The sequence below is a fragment of the Amphiura filiformis genome, chromosome 10 (genome assembly GCF_039555335.1).
Source record: "Amphiura filiformis chromosome 10, Afil_fr2py, whole genome shotgun sequence".
NCBI lineage: Eukaryota > Metazoa > Echinodermata > Ophiuroidea > Amphilepidida > Amphiuridae > Amphiura > Amphiura filiformis.
Window position 1 is genome coordinate 6,794,830 of NC_092637.1, and position 21,688 is coordinate 6,816,517.

The window sequence follows — 21,688 nt, forward strand, 5'->3', positions numbered from 1 at the left end:
TTCTATTACATTAATCTACAAAAAAGGCAGTCACGAAGATCCTGCAAATTTTCGTATGATTGCACTCTCCAGTGTCCTAGGAAAGACTTTCCATCAGATACTTGCTTCACGGACAACTGACTATTTAACTGAAAACAAACTGATTGACTCGCCTGTTCAGAAGGCGTTCATTCGCGGGATTAATGGCGCCATCGAACATAACCAAGTTCTCAGCGAAATAATTTGCCATGCCAAAAATAATAGCCGCACGTGTCACATAACATTTTTCGATCTTGAAGACGCATTTGGATCTGTGCATCATGATCTAATTAGACATTCACTCGCCAGATTTCATTTTCCTCCGATGATTAAAGGCTATATTGAAAATTTGTATTCAAGGCTTGAAGGCAAGGTGGTCACCCAAGACTGGGAATCCACAAATTTTAGCTTTCATAGAGGAGTGTTTCAAGGTGACCCATTGTCCCCTATTATTTTCCTTGCCGTTTTCAATCCCATCTTAGAAAAACTGCAGGTGAATGAAAAATTTGGTTACTCTTTACATAACACAAAGTACATTACAACTCCATTCGCTGATGATTTCAACTTGATTACCACCAACAAAAAAACTCATCAGCGGATTTTGAATGAAATATCTTCCTGGACACAGTCCATGAACCTCAAACTAAAACCAGTTAAATGTAAATCTTTGTCTATTGTCAGTGGCAAACCAACGCCTATTGTTTATAATCTTTCTGGTAATGACGTTAACTCAATTGAAGATGACCCGCATAAATTTTTGGGTTCGCATGTTTGCTTTTCAGGAAAGCAGGAAGAAGTCTTTGGTCATGTAAGAGACCACCTTGTTACCCGGCTTGATAGAATTGATAAGTTACTTGTCAGAGGGGAACACAAGTTCAATGTGTACAAAAACTATCTTCTTCCCTCGTGCCGGTTTATCCTCATGGTTCATGACATCACAAAGACAAATCTTCTTGCTCTTGATGCAACTGTACATAAGTTCATGAAAAGTTGGTCTGGGCTGGCAAGATCAGCAGCCCCAGAAATTTTCCATATTACTCATTTAACTGATGTAAAATCTATTTATCAGTTGTACCTTGAAGCGCATGCTTCAGCCCTTTTGTCATCAAGGCTTAAGGGGGCGAGAAGGTTAACAATGCTCTCGACTCAAAGCTCGCCAGGGAATCTCAATGGTCTAGGAAATTTTCTGTTTTAAATTATGCGCAGAACAAGATTGATGATTGTAATGTCGTATCTCTGCCAACTTCTTACAAAAAGAAAAAAGAGATTTTGATCAAGTCAATCAAGGAAGAAATCTCTGATACATGGTTTGGTCACTTAAAGGACCTTGTTGTGCAAGGTGACATGTTGCGTATAGCCCTTTTTGAGAATGCCGATTACCTTTGGAAATGTTATATTCTTAACATGCCAAAAGGTGTCATGAAATTTATCATGAATGTGTTTTTAGACACACTTCCAACCAAAAACAACTTGAGTCATTGGGGTAAAAGAATGAACACTAAATGTGATCTTTGTGGCAAAAAGGAAACACTTCAACATGTTTTGAACAACTGTAAAGTAATGTTACAACAAGGTCGTTATACATGGCGCCATAATTCTGTTCTCCGCATTATCCTTGACACCCTTCGTGAAGTCAGCGATTCCTCCTGGACCTTCTATTGCGATCTTGCTGGTGCTTGTAAAGTTGCTGGGACCACAATCCCACCTGACATCCTGGCCACCCAACAAAGACCTGATCTGGTCCTCGTCAACCGCCCTTCCAAAAAAATAATTGTCATTGAGCTCACCATCCCTTTTGAACAAAACTGATATTAGACTTTGTATTGTTTGCTGATGATACGACAATTTTATACTCAAGCAATGATATTGCTAATCAAATGTCATTAATAAATAAAGAGTTATCCAAGTGAGTAACTGGTTTAAAGCAAACAAACTTTCTGTAAATGCTAGTAAAACTAATTACATGATTATGGGTACCCCTAGAATGACTTCGATAAATAATTCACAAGAAAACAGAGAGATTACTTTGGATGGTACAAACTTGCAAAGGGTAACCAAACCAAATTTTTAGGTGTAATTATCGATGAAAATCTCACATGGAAAAACCATATCAACGGAATCTCAAAAACAATCTCACGGAATATAGGTATGATAAACAAGTTGAAATTTTTTATACCTGGGCGTGTTTTGCACACGCTTTATTGTACGCTTGTCTTGCCTTATATTAATTATGGTATACTTACATGGGGGAATGCATGTAAAACATATCTTGATAACATACATTTGCTCCAAAATGGGCCATGAGAACTATTTCAAATAGCCATTATCGAAGCCATTCTGGACCACTATTTCATAAATTCAATATGCTCAATATATATGATATATTCAAACTAGAACTAGGTGTATACATGTATAAATATTCTATTAAACAACTGCCATGTTCATTTGACAGTTTCTTTCTAAAACGATCCGATATTCATAGCTATCACACAAGAAACAGTAATAAGTATAATCAAACAAGAAACAAGAAAGTATTCACTGATCATTCAATCAGGACTACCGCCCACTGTTATGGAATTCCCTGAACGATAACCTTAAAGTAGCAAACTCAATCAAACATTTTCGAAAAAAATATAAAAAACACCTAATCTCATTTTACAACTAGTTCTTGGAGCCCCGTTTTTGTTCTTGTGTGATAGGCTTAATATACTATGCTTGTTTGTTATTGTATTAATTTAGTTCTGTAAGGGATGTTCAATGCTGGCCTTATTGGCCTTTCGATCATCTCCTCCATAATTGTCTTGTTTTATTTTTATGATGTTGAATTTCTTTGTATTTTGTTGTTTTTTATTATGGAAATAAAGATTCATTCATAAAGATTCATTCATTCACATTCACAATGCTCATGTCTACAAGACGAACAAATATGCTGGTTTGATCATGGACTTACGGGAACAGAATTATGACGCCAAACTTCTATGTATTGAAATTTGCAGTCGAGGCCTTATCTCTGACAAAAACAAGTGCAATATTGATTCTATTTTCCCTCTTATAACACCGAAGGGCGAGCAAAAGAAAAGGATTTGTAAAAAACTTCAAAAAGAAATAAGTAAACGTGCAATATTGGGTTCATATACAATTTTTTATTCAAAATACGACCACGATTGGTCTGTCGAATAATGCTTTGGCTTTTTGACTTTCTGGATCCCCCTTTTAAAATGTCTTTTATTCCTTTTAAAAAAAATGAATTTTACTGAAGGTTTATTTTCTTGTACAGTGTTGAATGTTTTGTATGTATTGTTATTTATGCACCTGCGGAGATATGGGGATGGCATTTTGTCTTCTCCATTCTCTAGTCTGGTTTATGTGTTTTCTTTTCAATCATTGTGCTTAAAGTTTGTATGTTTTTTAATGATTGCAATAAAGATTGAAATGATCAAATAAAATGATATCAACAGAGAAATACCGCAATCATTTTGTAAGGTTGAGTGGCAATGATATTGCGTAATGACAGTGGCAGACATGTTTTTTTAACCTGTCCGCTTCGAAGCATCAAAAAACACATCTTTAACTAGTTGCGGCAGAAAATTTCGTCTCATTTTTACATCATAAGACCACCGATTCCTGGTGATTTGGCATGGGTGATAAGGCTCCAGAAACGAGATCGAGCTCCAAGCAAAAACATAGATCAAGCTCCAAACCATCAATGCCTACAATCCAAGATGGCGCCCGTGCCAGTGAACCTACCGCTGACACGCCACAAAGTAAGTTGGCAACTCAGATCAAAGATTTACTATTATCAGACACCGGCATTATTAATAGTATTGCCGATACTCTGGCTGAAATCATCATAAGCTCACCCCCTATGCTGAATACTCTTACTGAAAATCTCAAGGAGTCCCTACAAGATGACTTGAAAGAGGAGGTAAAGCAGGATGTATATACATCGGTATCCGTTGACATTCACAATCAAGACGAGAAACTTAAAAACCTCAAGAAACAGGTAGGGCAGTACACTAAGAAGATAGAAAGCCTTGAAACTTCTCTGGATGATCTTGAACAGTATTCCAGACGCAATTGTCTGCTAATTCATGGACTCGCTGAGAAATCAGAAGAATCCACAGATCAAATTGCCATCAACACCGTTGAAGAATTCATTGGTATCACAATCACTGAACGGGACATTGATCGTACACACAGACTTGGCCCCAAACGGTCTGATAACTCAGAAGATGAAAATGACTCTCGCCTAGATCCCGTCCCATCATCTTAAAACTTACCAGCTACAACGTCAGGCATCAAATATTCAAAAACAAAAGAAAACTAAAGTCCACCGGCATTGTCATCACAGAAAATCTCACAGCCAAACGTGTCACACTATTAAGAGCTACCAAAGCCCATGATGAAGTCAAATCCGCTTGGACAACTGACGGCAGAATACACTGCATTACTACTGACAACAAACGGGTCAACATTAATTCTCTGAGTGACTTAGAAAAATTGTAATAATGTGAACTTCTGCTTTTAGCACCGGTTTGCTATTTATGATTTACCACATCTGGTAAATGGACTTTTTTCGCTTTAATATAATAATACTTGTGTTAAAGAAAATGGCTCTTGTAAGTACTGTAGATGTTCTTGTTTGATAATATTGCACTATAAATGTTGTTTATATCTGATACTGTTACCATGATACCATGTAGTATGTACTTTTTGCACTCTTGATCGGCTTGGTTCCCTTTTTATGTCATGACTTCATTGACTGCATCTCTTGACAATGGTATTTGTACCATTCATAGTTCATTGACTGTGCTTTTTGCACTTTTTTTCATTTGATGCAACCTCTTCAGCTCATCGTTTGTTCAGTTGCATTGTCCCTAATCATACTACATGATATCATACCCTCCGTGATTTATACACTTGGTAATCGATTGTATCACCTAATCGATACTATAGTCTCATCACTGTCTACTCAGATTGAATGTTTCAATATACTTTTATCCTAAAACTTGCTCCTGTTAGTTGTCTATTACATTGCTTATAATTTTGCTTCATTGACAACACAATATCCATGATCAGTGGCAACAAATACAGTGTAAGTAATTTGCAGTGAAATCCTTTCTCATAACTTATTGTTTATTTACTTGTACAATGTTTCTGCTGTTTGCTCACAATTATCTTGTTATGATCGTCAATATTTATTTATACCTGCCATAGTATCCATTACCTAATGTATTGCTGTATATTGAAATGTGAGAGGTATTCATTCACGAGTAAACATTTTCTAATGCATTTAGCTGTGTTTTGTTTTTATATGATTTATCCTAATTCCCCTAAAGTTGGTGCTGATGTATTTGTTGACAAATAAAGGCATATATCTCATTCACAGGATGTTTTGAGGTTATATGGAACCCAACTCCCTTCCTCCATCCCATTTGTCCTACTCATCACCCAATTGTCTTGTCATATTTGTTGTAGGCTCATTTACTTCAGTAATTAGATAAGTAAATTCTTATAATCAGAATGTAAAATCATTTACCTGAGCATCTTGCCTGATCATTGCTCTATGATTCTCTGATGCTTTTGTTTAGAGTATTATTGGGTTACTTTATCTTACTTTGTGATAACATGATTATTATAAAATAACTTAGTGTATTTCTTATTTTATTGTGATATGTTATTATGATATGTTATTACATTCTTCCTACATCAACATATGATAGTTTTATTTGACGACCAATAATATTGCACCTTCTCAAACACAGGTGTACTTCTCATCACTCAAATATCCTTCACATACATGATATATGTTGTAGGCGCGTTTACTTTAAGTAATGTAAAATCAATGTATGATGCTCATTATCTTGCCTATATAATATCTTGACCATGTCAGAATTTAGTTTTCGCTCTGTACACGTGCTATAACTGAAATATGTTATCTGACTAAAATTCCATCCTTCTAGTCCTCTACCCTTCCAGTATCTTGTTTTATTGCTCGTATTGGCCTTCTTTCATTTTAGCACTTCTGACCTGGTCAAGTATTCCAATACCTGCCATAGTATCCATTACCTAATGTATAGCTGTATATTGAAATGTGAGAGGTATTCATTCACGAGTGAACATTTTCTAATGCATTTAGCTGTGTTTGTTTTATATGAGTTATCCTAATTCCCCTAACGTTGGTGCTGATGTATTTGTTGACAAATAAAGGCATATATCTCAATCACAGGATGTTTTGAGGTTATATGGAACCCAACTCCCTTCCTCCATCCATTTGTCCTACTCATCACCCAATTATCTTGTCATATCTGTTGTAGGCTCATTTACTTCAGTAATTATATAAGTAACTTCTTATAATCAGAATGTAAAATCATTTACCTGAGCATCTTGCCTGATCATTGCTCTATGATTCTCTCATGCTTTTGTTTAGAGAATTATTGGGTTACTTTATCTTACTTTGTAACTTACTTTATTACTGTTCTAGATGCATTTTCTTGAGTAATTGACTGATCGCATGTAAAATCAATGCATGATGGTCATATTTTTTGCCCGATCTCTATACTCTATGACTCTCTCATGACCATGTTTAGAGTATTTTGGTTATTTTGTCTTGCATTAATGCTTATGATGGTTATTGTACTATATTCTCTATGCATTATTGTTCTACGCTTATACTGTTGGCTTATAATAATCATCTCACCAATGCATGTTTTTATATTAACTAGAAACTTGATCTTGATTGCTCATCCCATTCTCACATGCTGTTTGTGCTACCAATATTGTAAACTCAGTTCATGATGCTCATGTCTTGACTGATCTTGCTATATTTCTGTAATTGCTCATGCACTGAGTATACCGTTAGTTTTTCATTTCTGACATATTGTTTACAATCCAAATAATATGCATGTATCCATGATGTACTTTCCTACTGTGTTTATTGACTTCAGCAATTATCATCAATCTGAATTTAAATGTTACCGTATTCAAAGTTTCTATTGTGTATGCTTTATTGACTGAACACATAATTGGTTGCTTTTATTGATTCTTATGCTAGCGTTCAATATGCTTTGGTCGTTATCCACTTTGCCAACATGTAGCTATGTTTGTCAACTAGCATAATACTCTCTAATTGCCGTACTTTGTATCATTTTAATACTTTTCTTTTAGCTCATATTGTGTTAGTGTACCAGGGCATAATCACCAGTCATGTATTCTGCATGCATTCATGTTTCACAGGTAATCCCTTCTGTCCACCCATGCGCCAATTATATTATATAGCTATGAATTGCTTTGCGATTGCCTTGATAACTAAGCGCAATATGGGCGTAATTGACTTTTTCTGTTTCCCTATAAATGATTGTTTGCTCTGCTTCGCTTGGATTTAGTATCCCTTTGGTATTTTCCTATATCATTTAAGCTTATTTGTAAGTGTATTTTCTAAGTGTATTTATATGTTCCCCATGCTGTGTTCCCATTGTTGTAAACATTTTTCAGGATCTAAGGACAACTCCACCAACTGTGCCATCTGTGGTAACCAATCAATTCACGATCATTGTTTAAAAATCCTTGATGAGAATCACACTCTCATCTCCAAACCCTGGTACTGTAAATACTGTATTGGATCGATTTTACCCTTTAATCATATCATTGACGATGCAGAATTTTTGCATGAAATTAATCAGCTAAATCATGATCATACTGTTTCCTTTACATATCTTCAAAAACTTAACATAAATCCTTTGATCTAAACGACAATAATGATAAAGATGACTAACTAAATAAAAATTATGAAGTTAATAATAATAACGATAAATGTAACTATTACTGTAGTGACACATTTAATGAACGCACTAAACATCTTAATAACTCTAATCTAAGTTTAATTCACTTCAATTCCCGCAGTTTAAATAAAAACCTTGATAATATCACTGATTATTTAAAAACACTTAATCATAAATTCCCACTTATCGCATTCAGTGAGTCCTGGCTCAATGATAACAATGCCCTACCGCCTCTTATCAACATTGATGGTTATAATATTGCTCATTTCAACAGAGTTGGGAAAAGAGGAGGTGGGGTAGGGTTGTACATATCTGACGATCTCAACTTTAAGGTTCGTGATGATCTAAATCTAATCCCCAGTCAAGATTACGAGTCAATTTTCATTGAAATCGAAAGTGAGACTAAAAATACCATAATTGAGTCATTTATAGACCTCCTGACAGATGTGCTCAATCCTTCATCACTAATTTGTCTACTACCATCAACTTGATCAATAGAGAACACCTCCCAACCTTCATTTGTGGTGATTTCAACCTTGATTTACTAAATACATCCACTCACTCAGTTTCAAATGATTTCCTCAACACACTGTATGCCTCCTCTTTTTATCCACTAATCGATAAACCAACCCGTGTAACCACTAAGAAATCATCTCTAATCGATAATATCTTTTGTAATATTTTGAATCATAAAGTAACTCCTGGTATCCTATTTAGCAACGTCACTGATCACTTTCCTGTATTCCAAATAATAAATAACGATAAAAATAATGTACCTAATTCTAAAGTCAATCGCTACTATACTAAAAGAAATATAACTAAGACCACAATAACATCTTTCACGTCTGAACTAAATCAAACCAATTGGGACGAAGTCCTAAATAACCAATCTACTGATCAATCCTATAACGTCTTCATAGATAAATTTACTAATATATATGATAAACACTTCCCAAAAGTTAAGAAAAAAATCAAAAAGCGCCAGCAATGTAAACCCTGGATCACTGCGGAATTATCAAATCCATTAAAACTAGGAATAAACTCTACAAGTCGCTCATTAAATACCCTAATGAAATAAATAAAACTAAATACGCCAAATATAGAAACAAATTAACTCATCTGATTAAGATTTCCTGTAAGAATTATTATTCAAATAAATTTAACACTTATAAATATAATATCAAAAACACATGGCAAACAATAAATAACGTTCTTGGCAAAACAACTAAATTGAAAAACCCTCCTATTTTTTTGATGGTACCTCAAAAATCTCCGACCCCGGTAACATTTCCACAAAGTTTAATTCTTTTTTTTTTTGCTGAAATAGGTCCTAAACTTGCTTCAAACATTCATTCTCCCTCTTCCTTCTCTGATTTCCTTAAGGACCCACACACTAACTCCATCTTCCTCAATCCCACTCACGAAAGGGAAATCCTAGACATTGTCAAGAAGTTTAAGAATGGCAAGAGTTCCGCCACGATGACATCAGCCCTACCATTGTTAAACATATCATTCCCCTTATCTCCAAACCCCTAGCCCACATTTTCAACCAATCCCTTTCCACAGGTGTCTTCCTTCAGCCCTCAAGATTGCGAAAGTCATCCCTGTCTTCAAAAAAGACGACCCCACACCTTCTCTAATTATCGTCCCATTTCTCTTCTACCATGCTTTTCCAAGATCCTTGAACGCATCATTTACAATAGGATTGACAAATTTCTCTCTCACTTTCATATTCTTCACAACAATCAATATGGCTTTCGCAAACAGCATTCCACTGATCTTGCTCTTCTAGATATCTACAACAATATTTCCTCCTCTCTTGCTCTTAATCATCACACTATTGGCATATTCCTCGACCTCTCCAAAGCCTTTGATACCATCAATCACAACATTCTTCTTACCAAACTCCAACACTATGGTATTCGTGGAACAGCCCTTAATCTTCTCTCTAGCTATCTGTGTAACAGATATCAATTCACTTCCTTTGACTCATATTTCTCTGATCTTCTTCCAGTCTCTTGTGGTATTCCTCAAGGCTCTATCCTGGGTCCCTTGCTCTTCCTTCTTTATGTTAATGATATCCCCACTTCGTCCAAAATCCTCTCTTTTGTCCTTTTCACCGATGATACTTAACATCTTCTTATCTCACCCAAACCTTAACACTCTCATAAACACATTCAACGTAGAATTAGTCAATGTCTCAAACTGGTTCAAATCCAACAAACTATCCCTAAATGTCAGCAAAACTAACTACATCCATTTCACCAAACAAAAACGAAAGCAAAAGCACGCCACTCCACCAACACACATTATGATAGACAACGTTGCAATTCATCCTGTAGATAACACAAAATTTCTAGGTGTAATAATTGACAAAAATCTTTCCTGGAAAGACCACATCCACAAAATTACAAATCAAATTTCTAGGAACATCGGGATTCTTAGAAAACTTCGTCACATTTTACCCACACATATACTATTCTCACTCTACAACACCTTAATCCTGCCTTACATATCCTACAGCAACATAGCATGGGCGATATCTGACAACACCCTTGACCTTAACCACTGTCCATGGACTTCTCCTAATTCTACAAAATTGGACAAACTATTTAAACTCCAAAAAGAGCAATCCGTATCATTAACAACTCTGGTTACCTATCCCACACAAAGCAAATTTTCCATAAGTTTAAAACACTAAATATCTTTGACATAAATAAATTACAAACAGGTCTCTTTATGTACCGCTATGAGAACAAAACCCTTCCAAAATCATTCTCCAACTTTCTTTTAAAACACAGTGACATTCACAACTACAACACTAGACATGCTGAGCATTTTACTACAGTTAAACACACATCTAATTTAATCAAATACTCGATTAAAGTATCTGGACCTAAAACCTGGAATGGATTAAACAAAGATATAATAAACTCAAAGAATATATTAAGCTTCAAAACTAGCTTGAAGGACCGCCTGATTAAAAAGTACTTATCTAAATAAAATAAAACCTAGTATTATATAATTTTCAAGTATCATATATCATTTTCTTTCATCTTATAAATAGTTCAATATGTTTTAACAAATACTGCCGTCAAATCCCGATGTTGGTTTTGGCTATAGGCCTCGGTACCGTGCACGTGCGCTTATTTTAAATAGGCCTATTTGAAATCGATCCACTACATTGTCAACTTTTTTGGTTTTTGACTGGTACTGCATTGTATTATCCCTGTCCTGATTGATCCTTTCCCGCCCTGCCCTGTCTCGTCTTGTCCTGTCTTGTACTGTTCTGTCTTGTCATGTTCACCCCCTCCCTATTCTAATATTTCACTTTCAAATTTGCTAAGGTGGGACCAGCCTTAAAGCCCTTTGGGCTTATTTGGCCTCTCCTTCACATGTTTTTTTTTTCACCCTTTCATATTATTCTCTTTCGTTTTCAAAATCTACTGAGTTACTGGTACTTTAATTAACTTTTTGTACAAATTAAATTTGTATCATTAATTGAATTGCTATTTAATCATAATCTTGCTGTGTAAATATTTTTATATATAAATTTGTCCTACTATATATAATTTCGAAATTGCGATTGTGATTTGTAATATAACCATTTAATTCTGTATTATCCTTCAGATACATTTCATTATGTTACCAACTTAATTAAATTTGTTTTTGTTATTGATGCTTAAATTTTGTATATAATACATATTATATATATATATATATATGATTTTGGAAATATTGTTATCTATATATATGTGAAATCATGTGTGAATAAATTGAATGAATGAATAAACAGACATTTAATGTGAATTCATAACCTCATTAATAAACGCGATGCGTGCGATCCAATCATATTTTATTATTTATGCAAACGCGAACGCAAATCGAGGTCATTAATATCTCACAATTGACCGCAAAATGCGTAATTGTTCCAATGTCGCACACAATTGACTTCTCGTCGCATGCGTATTGTGCGTCCAACAAACTGGCGTGCTGCGCTGGCTGCCGTATTTGGATTGCGCGCTACCAGATTTGCACAGATTGTGATACGCACTTTTGTTATTGGTCGTTCTGTTTTAGCCTGATCGATTTTTGGCAAGGGAAGATGTAAAAATCATCTATTTTTATAAACTTTTGAGCAAAATTTTGTGTTATTTTGTAAGGTGAAGAGATTAAAGTGACGGTTATGAATGAGGTTAATAACTTTGCATCGGTAATATGTCGAGGACATTGTGAAAAATCTAAACATTTTGCTTTGGACTCGGAATATCCTCGGGGCTACGCCTCGGGATATTTCTCGGTTCCAAAGGCAAAATGTTTAGATTTTTCACAATGCCTCCAAATAACCGGCGCGCAGTTATTAACCTCTAATTAGACATTTTTAGCTTATTTAGTTGTTGAAAGGGATTCAATCATGTTTCATCGTTGTTCATCACCGATTAACAACTTGCATCCGGCGCGTCTGCGTCACTCTGGCAGCTAAAGTTGCCCTCGCGAAGTAAACCACTCAGACGTCGCGGACGCATCGTTGTTAATCAGTGATGAACAACACTGAAACATGATTGAATCCCTAAATCTACTGCTGATAACATTGCAGTAATGTGCTATCTACTTCTGATAGCATTGTAGTAATGTGCTATCTACTGCTGATAGCACTGTAGTAATGTGCTATCTACTTTTGATAGCATTGTAGTAATGTGCTATCTACTGCTGATAGCATTGTAGTAATGTGCTATCTACTGCTGATGATAGCACTGTAGTAATGTGCTATCTACTGCTGATAGCATTGTAGTAATGTGCTATCTACTGCTGATAGCATTGTAGTAATGTGCTATCTACTGCTGATAACATTGTAGTAATGTGCTATTTACTGCTGATAGCATTGTAGTAATGTGCTATCTACTGCTGATAGCACTGTAGTAATATGCTATCTACTGCTGATAGCATTGTAGTAATGTACTATCTACTGCTGATAGCATTGTAGTAATGTGCTATCTACTGCTGATAGCATTGTAGTAATGTGCTATATACTGCTGATAGCATTGTAGTAATGTGCTATCTACACTCTAAATTTCAAGGATTTAAAATAAATCCCAAGGGCCTGTAGTTACGGACCAATCAAGTGTTAGATTTAAAATTAAATCTTTAAGATTTAAAATTCAAATCTATAAGATTAATTTTAAATCTAAAATTGATTGGTCCTTAACTACAGTCTTAAGGATTTATTTTTAAATCCTTGTAATTTAGAGTGTACTGCTGATAACATTGTAGTAATGTGCTATCTACTGCTGATAGCATTGTAGTAATGTGCTATCTACTGCTGGTAGCATTGTAGTAATGTGCTATCTTCTGCTGATAGCATTGAACAATTGGATCAATCTTTGAATTGACAGTCAATGCTCCTTCAATGGTTGAAATTAAATGCTTCTAAACATCTCAGTTGACCATGGAAAGCTGTAGAAATAATAAAAATAAGCATTTTGATACACGCTCTGAAAAAAGACTCCTAGCTCCTGGTTCACTAGATAATCGCAAGACCAGGAGCTGCTTTTTCCAAATGTGTGTCTCCTGGTCTAGACCTACTTATTTCAAGGCTTAGTTATGGGCGATGAATTCTTTTAGATCATCTAAACCAATATTATTACTTATAGTTCCTTGAAAGCGCTCCAGGTAAGCTTTAAACAAACAAGTAGTGTTGAAGTTTAATTTAAATTACTTTCAAATTGTTACTTACTTGGTATTTCAAATCAAATTAGTTAACAAAGGCAAAGTTTCAGTTGAGGAATTTTACACTTCAATAAATATTTAGGTACCTGGTTATATAGAGCAGTTAATGCTGTGGGGAATACATCAATGTGACATAGTTTCTTGAACATTTTGTTAATGAAAAATGTCAGTTAATACGCACAAGATAACATTTTGTATAGCTTTATCATGCAACAAATGGGCTATTCCATTTAAAATTCACACTCTTCAGTGGAAGATTTTGGAAATATCTTCCACAGGGAGTATGAATTTCAGATGGAATTAGCACATTAGGCTGCTCCATTTGAATTTCATACACTCTCTGAGAAAGATTCAACATGAATCTTCCCCTGAGGGAGAGTGAGGTTCAATTGGAGCTGCTAATGTGTTAAATCCATTTGAAATTCATACTCCCCCTGTAGAGGATATTTCTAAAATCTTCCACAGGGGTAGTGTGAATTTTAAATGTAATAGCCCAATGTTTGCATTCATTCCTAATGGCATTGTGTATTATGGAGGCTTGGATTGAATTCTATTGTAAGAAAAAACTATATATATAGAACAAAATAATAGCTAGTAAGTACACACACCAAAAATATTGGGTAAGGCTGCGTTCACATAGAAGTATACTATTCGGGTATACGGTGCACGGTTTACAGGTGCACGCGTATATAGTTCAATCGAGCAAGGCAATTTCATAGTACCGGGTCACATAAGCCCAGCAAACACAAAAAACGTTCTAAAAACGTTTTTAAATAAGTTATATTTTGGCTTTTGGTTTAGGTAAAACGCTTTTAATAACATTAAAATGTCGGGTTATATAAAGGTCATGATAACGCTTTTAAAACGCTTTTGTATGAAAACACACTACAACAATATTTTTAAATGTTTTCAAAAATGTTATTGTAAACTATTTTTGCAAACATTTTTGCCAAATATTGTGTCAATACTTAAATAACATTATGTTAAAATATTTGAACCCAGCAAACACAGAAATGTTCTTAAAATGGTTTTTTCAAAACCGCTTAATAACATTTAAATGTCGGGTTATATAAAGGTCATGAAAACGCTTTTTAAAACGTTATTGAAAATATTTTGGGCAAACATTTTTCGCAAAATATTTTTTCAACTCCCAAAATAACATTCTGTTTAGAATGTTTTGTATCAAGTTTTCAAGAATGTTTTTGGAATGTTATTAAAACGTTTTTATACCCTTTATATAACCCGACATTTAAACGGTTTTTGTAAAACATTTTTGTTTGCTGAGCAGTAGATTATCAAAAAATGTTTTTTAAGGTTATGAAAACGTTTTCTTCTCTTAAGGGTAGACGAGGTATTGTTGGTCGAAGCAACCTAAAAATCGATTTTCATTACTTAGATCAATATATTATTGAAAATTAACACCTTGATGTTTTGCAAAAGTTCATTCTACAACTCGAATACTCTGCAAACTTGCTTAATTTATTGTTATTAATTAGTTATGTACGTTTTACAAAAGTGTTGTTGTTTTAGCCCTCTTTACAACGTAACTCAAGAACCGCAGCACCTATAAAAGTATATCTGTGATATTTTAATTCTTCTACACGCCGCTATGAATTGAGCAATGCAATTTTTGCCAAAGCTCACTACCATTCGTAAGATGCTGTGAACTACCAAATCACAACAGTTTAAAATAATCAATAACCTTAATATACCCTTTATATAACCCGACATTTAAACGTTTTCTGACAACCTTTTATAACCTTTTGCGAATGATGTCGAAAACGTTTTGTGTTTGCTGGGAGGCTACGATCGCATAGAAGTATACTATTCGGGTATACGATGCACGCTTTTGCAGGTGCACGCGATAGATTAAATCGAGCAAGGTAATCTCATAGTACCGGGTCACATAAGAGCTATTCGAAAAGGCCGTATACCTGCGTATAGTATAGTATAGTGGGAATCGCGCGTGTTCAATTTTAGTGCAGCGTATACCGTCCAAATTTTAAAAACCGAAACCATATGTGGGCAAATTCATTTTTTTAATAGATGCACTATCTCATTCTGCACACTATGCCACCTCATCGACTGCAATGCGACCGCAAGAAGTAAAGTTACAAGCATTTGATAAGACGCAGAAGATGGGTAAACTGACATACTCGCTATTCGCTATACGAAATACGCTCATTCGATCAGGCTGAGTTCACATAGTATACTCCTATATGAACTCAGCCTAAGTACTGGAAAAGGAAACAAAAGACTAACCAGGAGGGTCCTGAAAGCCATTCCAATCAAGAAACAAACATACAAAAAATGAATGAAAAAAGTGTCCCCTGACAAGAAAATGAAAGTGAAAATTGGGAAAGCAAATGAAAAGAAAAGGGTCAAAGAGTCTGTTTCCTACCAAAATTCACCCTGATTATGGGCCAAGATAGTGTAAAATACACAAAAAACGGTAACAAAATCCCACCATTGATATTAGTTCAAAATGATACAACTAGAGATTTATTTCATCTTCTCCAAATATTTATTTTGCTCCCCTGAGCAAGAAAGCTGGCTACACCCCTGAGTGCTTCATCAAAATGAAACACTACCATTTTGTCAGGGAAATGTTATATCACACTCAGTAGATTTCTGCCATAAGCTGCTTTCAGTGTGCAAATTAAGAAAAAAAAAGTCATCAGGTCATCTAGTATATATTTAAAATTTAGAATTTTAAATTTTCTGAAGTTAAATTAGAACTTTGCATATTAAAAACACATTTTTGTTTAAAAATCAACCATGAAAGATCCTAGCAATTAAGCTCTAGGTCAAGTACCGGGTAACACTCAAAAATCAAAAATAATTAAAAAAAAAAAAAAAGTATGCAGCATCCGATGGATAACCTGCAGTAAATTTCTGGTCATCCACCAGCAAATCTGGGCTTCAGGATGCCTAGATGACTACTTAATTTGCACACTGGCTGCTTTGTGTAAATTCTGGTTGTCCTTGTGCCACCTGCCAGTACACACGTCAAAGTGGTCCAGTTTTTGCGACACTTTCTGTTCTTCTTTTATCACCAAAAGGTTAGATATCAATCAAAACCCTTTTTTTCTGAATAATTTATATATCGCAGAAAATCACTGTCTGCAGTCATAAGTAATGTATGCATGATCACAGGTTGTGGTAAATATGGAACAATGACATCTGCAGGTTTTCACGAGTCCCAATTCCCCTGACTTTTCCAACATTTTTGCACCACTGGTTAATTATTTCCAAATATTATTTTCAAAAGGAAGTTATCCATTTATCTATTCTATTTGAAACCCATACTCCTTCTGTAGAAAGCTTTTCATAAATCTTCCACAGGGGTTACAATATATTTCAAATGGAATAGCCCATTTGGTTTCCGTAGAGTTTCTGTGTGGTGCCCCACCTTGTGTACACTCGTAACAATCTACAATCCTGGGGAAAAAAGGTTGCCACACATGTCTTGTGGTATATCTCTGCCCCTCCCTCACTGCCCCTCCCTCACTGCCCAGTCAAATTATGTTGGGCCAAGCCTTCACCATGTTGTCAACAGGTCTGTTAGACCCTCCAACTGTGATGTATGAATTTCAACTGGAATAGCACAATGAAATTGTACTGGCAGTGAACCATAGTGAGAATCTTTGAGAGGCCCCTTTTTCCATCTTGAACCCCCACACAAAATATCTTTTTATACAGTTTATATGCAGTTTAGTGTTGTGTATATTCAGTTGGAGGGAAATAATATTTTGTAATCCATGCTTTCTATTTTAAAATTTGAGCCATTTTACAAAACATTGTCCTTGATTTTATTAAAGAAACTTGTCAGAATGTAACATACAAGGCTCTAAGGCCCCCCCTACGAAAAATGAAAGAAAAGTGCACCTCCGACAAAAAAATGAAAGAGAAAATCGGAAGGAAAAGAAAAAGTTATGACATATCTGTCTTTGTTTAGGATATACAGGAGGTGAACATAACTGGTACCTTAATTAATTTGTGCACTGTATAGATGGCAAGCCCCCTGCCCCCGATGAAAAATGAAAGAGAAAAGTGCCCCCTCCGACAAAAAATGAAACTAAAATTGCGAAAGAAAAGAAAAGTTATGACATATCTGTCTTTGTTTAGGATATACAGGGGGGGAACATAACTGGTACCTTAATTCTTTTGCGAACTGAAGAGATGGCAGTGATGATCACTGTAATCAGTCCAAAAAGTGTCAAAAAATCTTGCATGGTAAACTGTGAGCCTGACTCTGAGGTATTACATATTCTTTTTCATGCACTGCAAAAAATATTTTACTCAACACTGAGTAAAAAGGTCACAGCTTTTAAGCTGTTAAAACAGTTGAGTAAAAAATTACTCAACATTGAGTATTTTTTTACTCATTTGTTTAGTTGTGACCTATATGAGCTCAATGTTGAGTACTTTTTTACTCAACTGTTGAGCTGTGACCTTTTTGCTGAACCATGAAATGGTATCAGCCTATAATAGTGTGTTACTAGGTTCCTAGGTTCCTAGGTCCCTAGGTTCCTAACTAACCATTTGGTCTGAAATGGACATATCTCTAAATGCCACGAAGGTATGACCCCATGAGTGGTGTCATATGAAAGAGGAAAACATAAAGAATATAATAAAAATATTTCCAAACATCAGAGGTCATGCAGGGGTCACAGGGGTCAAAAAAGGTCATTTTAACCGAAAATGCTCCGATTGAGCTTAAATTTGAATGCAATGATCCTTATGACATTCTAACTAAACATGTTTAAAACATTTTAAATTTATTTAAGGTCATTAAGGGGTCCTAAAGGGGTCAAAGGTCAAGTTGTTCAAAATGCTCCAATTGAGCTGAAATTTAAACGCAATGATCCTTATGACATTCTGAACATGTTGCAAATATTTTAAAATTCATTTAAGGTCATTAAGGGGTCAAAGGTCAAGTTTTTCAAAGTGCTCCAATTCAACTGAAATTTATATGCAATGATCCTTATGACATGCTGAACATTTTAAAAACATTTTAAGATTCATTTAAGGTCATTAAGGGGTCATAAAGGGGTCAAAGGTCAAGTTTTTCAAAATGCTCCGATTGAGCTGAAATTTAAACGCAATGATTCTTATGACATTCTAAACATGTTGCAAATATTTTAAAATTCATTTAAGGTCATAAAGGGGCAATAAAGGGGTCAAAGGTCAAGTTTTCAAAATGCTTCAATTGTAGGTATAGGCCTACCACAATAAACTGCCAAAGCCACATGGTTCAGCTATGATGCGGTTATCGCTCTAGTTACTCAGTGTTGAGTAAAATATTTTTTGCAGTGTGATAATAGCAGCTTTAGCAGGTTCTGCATTTCACTTTTTGGAATCAATCTGCTTCTGTTCTCAAATAGTTTACTATTTATTGCTTTGAAATCTCTTGAAAATAAACAACAAAACATTGGTCTTGATTTTATTTAATAACTTTGTCAGAATTTCACCCAAAAGGCTCCAAAGATCATAGAATCCTTGGCAAAGACTGGCACAGAACACAAACAATAACCAGGATAACTGCAGGCATCAAGACTGAATTGATCCACAACATGCTCATCTATCAAGGGCACAGTTGTATAACTCCTATACATTTGTACATTCATTGAATGACCTTTGAAAATTTGGGTAGAAAACATCATACTCTGCAACTTGAGGTCAAATTTTGCACTATGATTGTTTAATTAAGTTTATTGAACAATGCCATTTGGATGAGGCCATTGTGGTCCATAGTGTCTATAATCTAGACAGGGACTGCGCATTGGGATAGCCATGATTCTGATCTTTTTGGGTCAAATAGCCAATGGTCAACTGCTCTGAGCAAATAATGTCTGGATGAAAATGTGTCAGTCCATGCAAAAGTTTACAGCGTGGTAGTCTTCTCCTCAGTATGTGACCTATTAGATCATAGACTGTAGAAAGTTTCTTCTATAGTTATAGAGTGCGATTTACATTTTCAGTTCGATAACATTCTTGAGGAATTAAAGTAAGGGGGGAAGGAAAGACGGAACGAAGGAAGGTAGGTAGGAAGAAAGGAAAAAAGAAGAAGAGAAACCTTTTTTATAGGGTGCAGTTTTGAACCACCTACCCCTTGTGTGCACAGGCCTACCTTTGCCATGGGTCTACGTAATGGCCGGCCAAGCTTTCTGTGTCCATATGACTGTGCGCATGATGATGCAATCGCATCACGTGGGATACCTCTTGGGTGCATAAGCTTTTTTGAATTGAGGTGTTTTTTTTTTCATGTTTGGTTCGGTTAGGGTTAATATACTCATATAGGATGAAAATTAAGGTGTTATTAACCCTAACGCCCCAGTTACTTTTTAGGGAGGGGGAAGGAAGAAAGAAAAAAGAAGAGAAAACTTTTCTCTCGGGTGCTGTTTTGAACCACCGACCCCTGCCAGACATGTACTAAGGCTTTCCTTGCCACAGGTCTCAAACTTTGCCGGCCAAGCTTTTCGTGGCCATATGATAACGCAATTGCATTACTTGGAATACCTGCGCGTGTATTAGTATATACTTTGTGAATTTTTTGATGTTTGGTTCGGTTAGTGTTAAAGCAGGCATCCTCAATTAAATTTTTACCTTTGAGTGGGGGCCTCCTTAATTACGAACTGCAAAATTCTACTTGGTTATGCAGCTTGATATTTTTTAGTGATTTTTAAGCACCCTTTTTAGATGCCATGCAATAAAATAGTCCCTCACTTTGTTTACAAACACTGCCTAGCTCTTACTACACACTTAAAACTACGGGGTCAAAAAATGACCCAAACGGGTCATTTTTGACCCCAGCATAGTTATCAACTAAACACCATACCACTAACGGGGTCATTTTGACCCCATTGGTCGGGGTCATTGCAATGACTACGTATTTGGGTCAAATAGTAACCCCATTGGGGTCAAAATATTACCACATTTCAGGGTCAAATGAAATAACCCCTTCAAAAGGGTTGCCTTATTGGGTTACTTAATGACCTCATTTCGGGGTCAAATGAAATGACCCATTTGAAAGGGTTGTTTTATAGGGTTACTCAATAACCACATTTAGGGGTTGTTTGGATTTTTTAGTAGGCCTATGGTCATGCTGGTCCCACCAGGACATAAGTGTGTTTCTGCACAGAGAAAGCATTACATAAACAGCAAACTGCAAAATGCATCTGTGTATCACACTCACACACAGTCAGTCATCGCCTATGACAGTTCACATATTATAAGCTTACATGATATAAGCTTATAACAACTGCAGCCAAGACACCAGCCACGACAGCATGAAATTGGAATGAATCTGCGTGCATAGACAAGGGTCTATGCATCCTTGCAGTCTCACTTTTCAACTAGCTTTTCATATTCCATCATGCAGACAAGCACACACGACAATCCGCTGAGCTGCACAATCACAACAAATATGGCGCTGATGTGACCACGTGAGCCGATGCACACCGTGTGTGCAAATAGTTCAAATGCAAGTCATTATAAAGTTGACAAATTGGGTAACTTCGGTCAAAAAATTAGTTTTATTTATTAATCAACAAACATTAATTGCAGCTCATGTTTAAACTCATTTATGAATTGAGATTTTCAAAGCGGAAGATTGAAACTGATATCAATGCGCGACGGTATCGGCAAAATGACCACTAAGTTTTTGACCACGTTCGTCGTGGTTAACATGACCTCGTGAATGTGGTCAAATTAAAACAGTACAACCCCCTTGAAGGGTCAAAACAACCCCAAACGTGGTCAATTCAAAATGACCACGGAAAATATAACCCCGTAGTTTTTAGTGTGTAGTGGTTTTAACCTTATAGCCACCAATATGTCCTTTTGGACTGGACACTGCGCTACAAGTGGCCCCGGGCAAGTGGCACGCGCCGCCAGTTACGGATCCTACTTTAAAGGCCTCATTCACGTCCTTAGCATGAAATATCATTCTCCACCCATTTGAACATAAAAAATAACTGCAGGCATCATGAGTGGATTGATTGATTTGCTAGGTCCTGTATTAATATCATGGCAGGGTCTGCAGCCGTTGATCTTTTTCCGAGACAAATCGCTGATGGTCAACTACTCGGTAAATATCGTCTGGACAAAAATGTCTCAGTTTACTGTTTTCCAGTCTTCTCCTCTTTAGAATGTGACCT

The 21,688-nt window shown here is 35.7% G+C and overlaps 1 protein-coding gene across 1 annotated transcript; it reads left to right on the top strand.

Moving 5' to 3' along the window:
• The first annotated feature begins 940 nt into the window (after positions 1-940).
• LOC140163336 (uncharacterized) lies at positions 941-1,827 on the top strand. Its single transcript, XM_072186734.1, has 2 exons — positions 941-1,007; positions 1,136-1,827. Exons 1-2 carry the CDS (start codon positions 941-943, stop codon positions 1,825-1,827), a joined length of 759 nt encoding a protein of 252 aa, XP_072042835.1.
• The last annotated feature ends 19,861 nt before the right edge of the window (positions 1,828-21,688 follow it).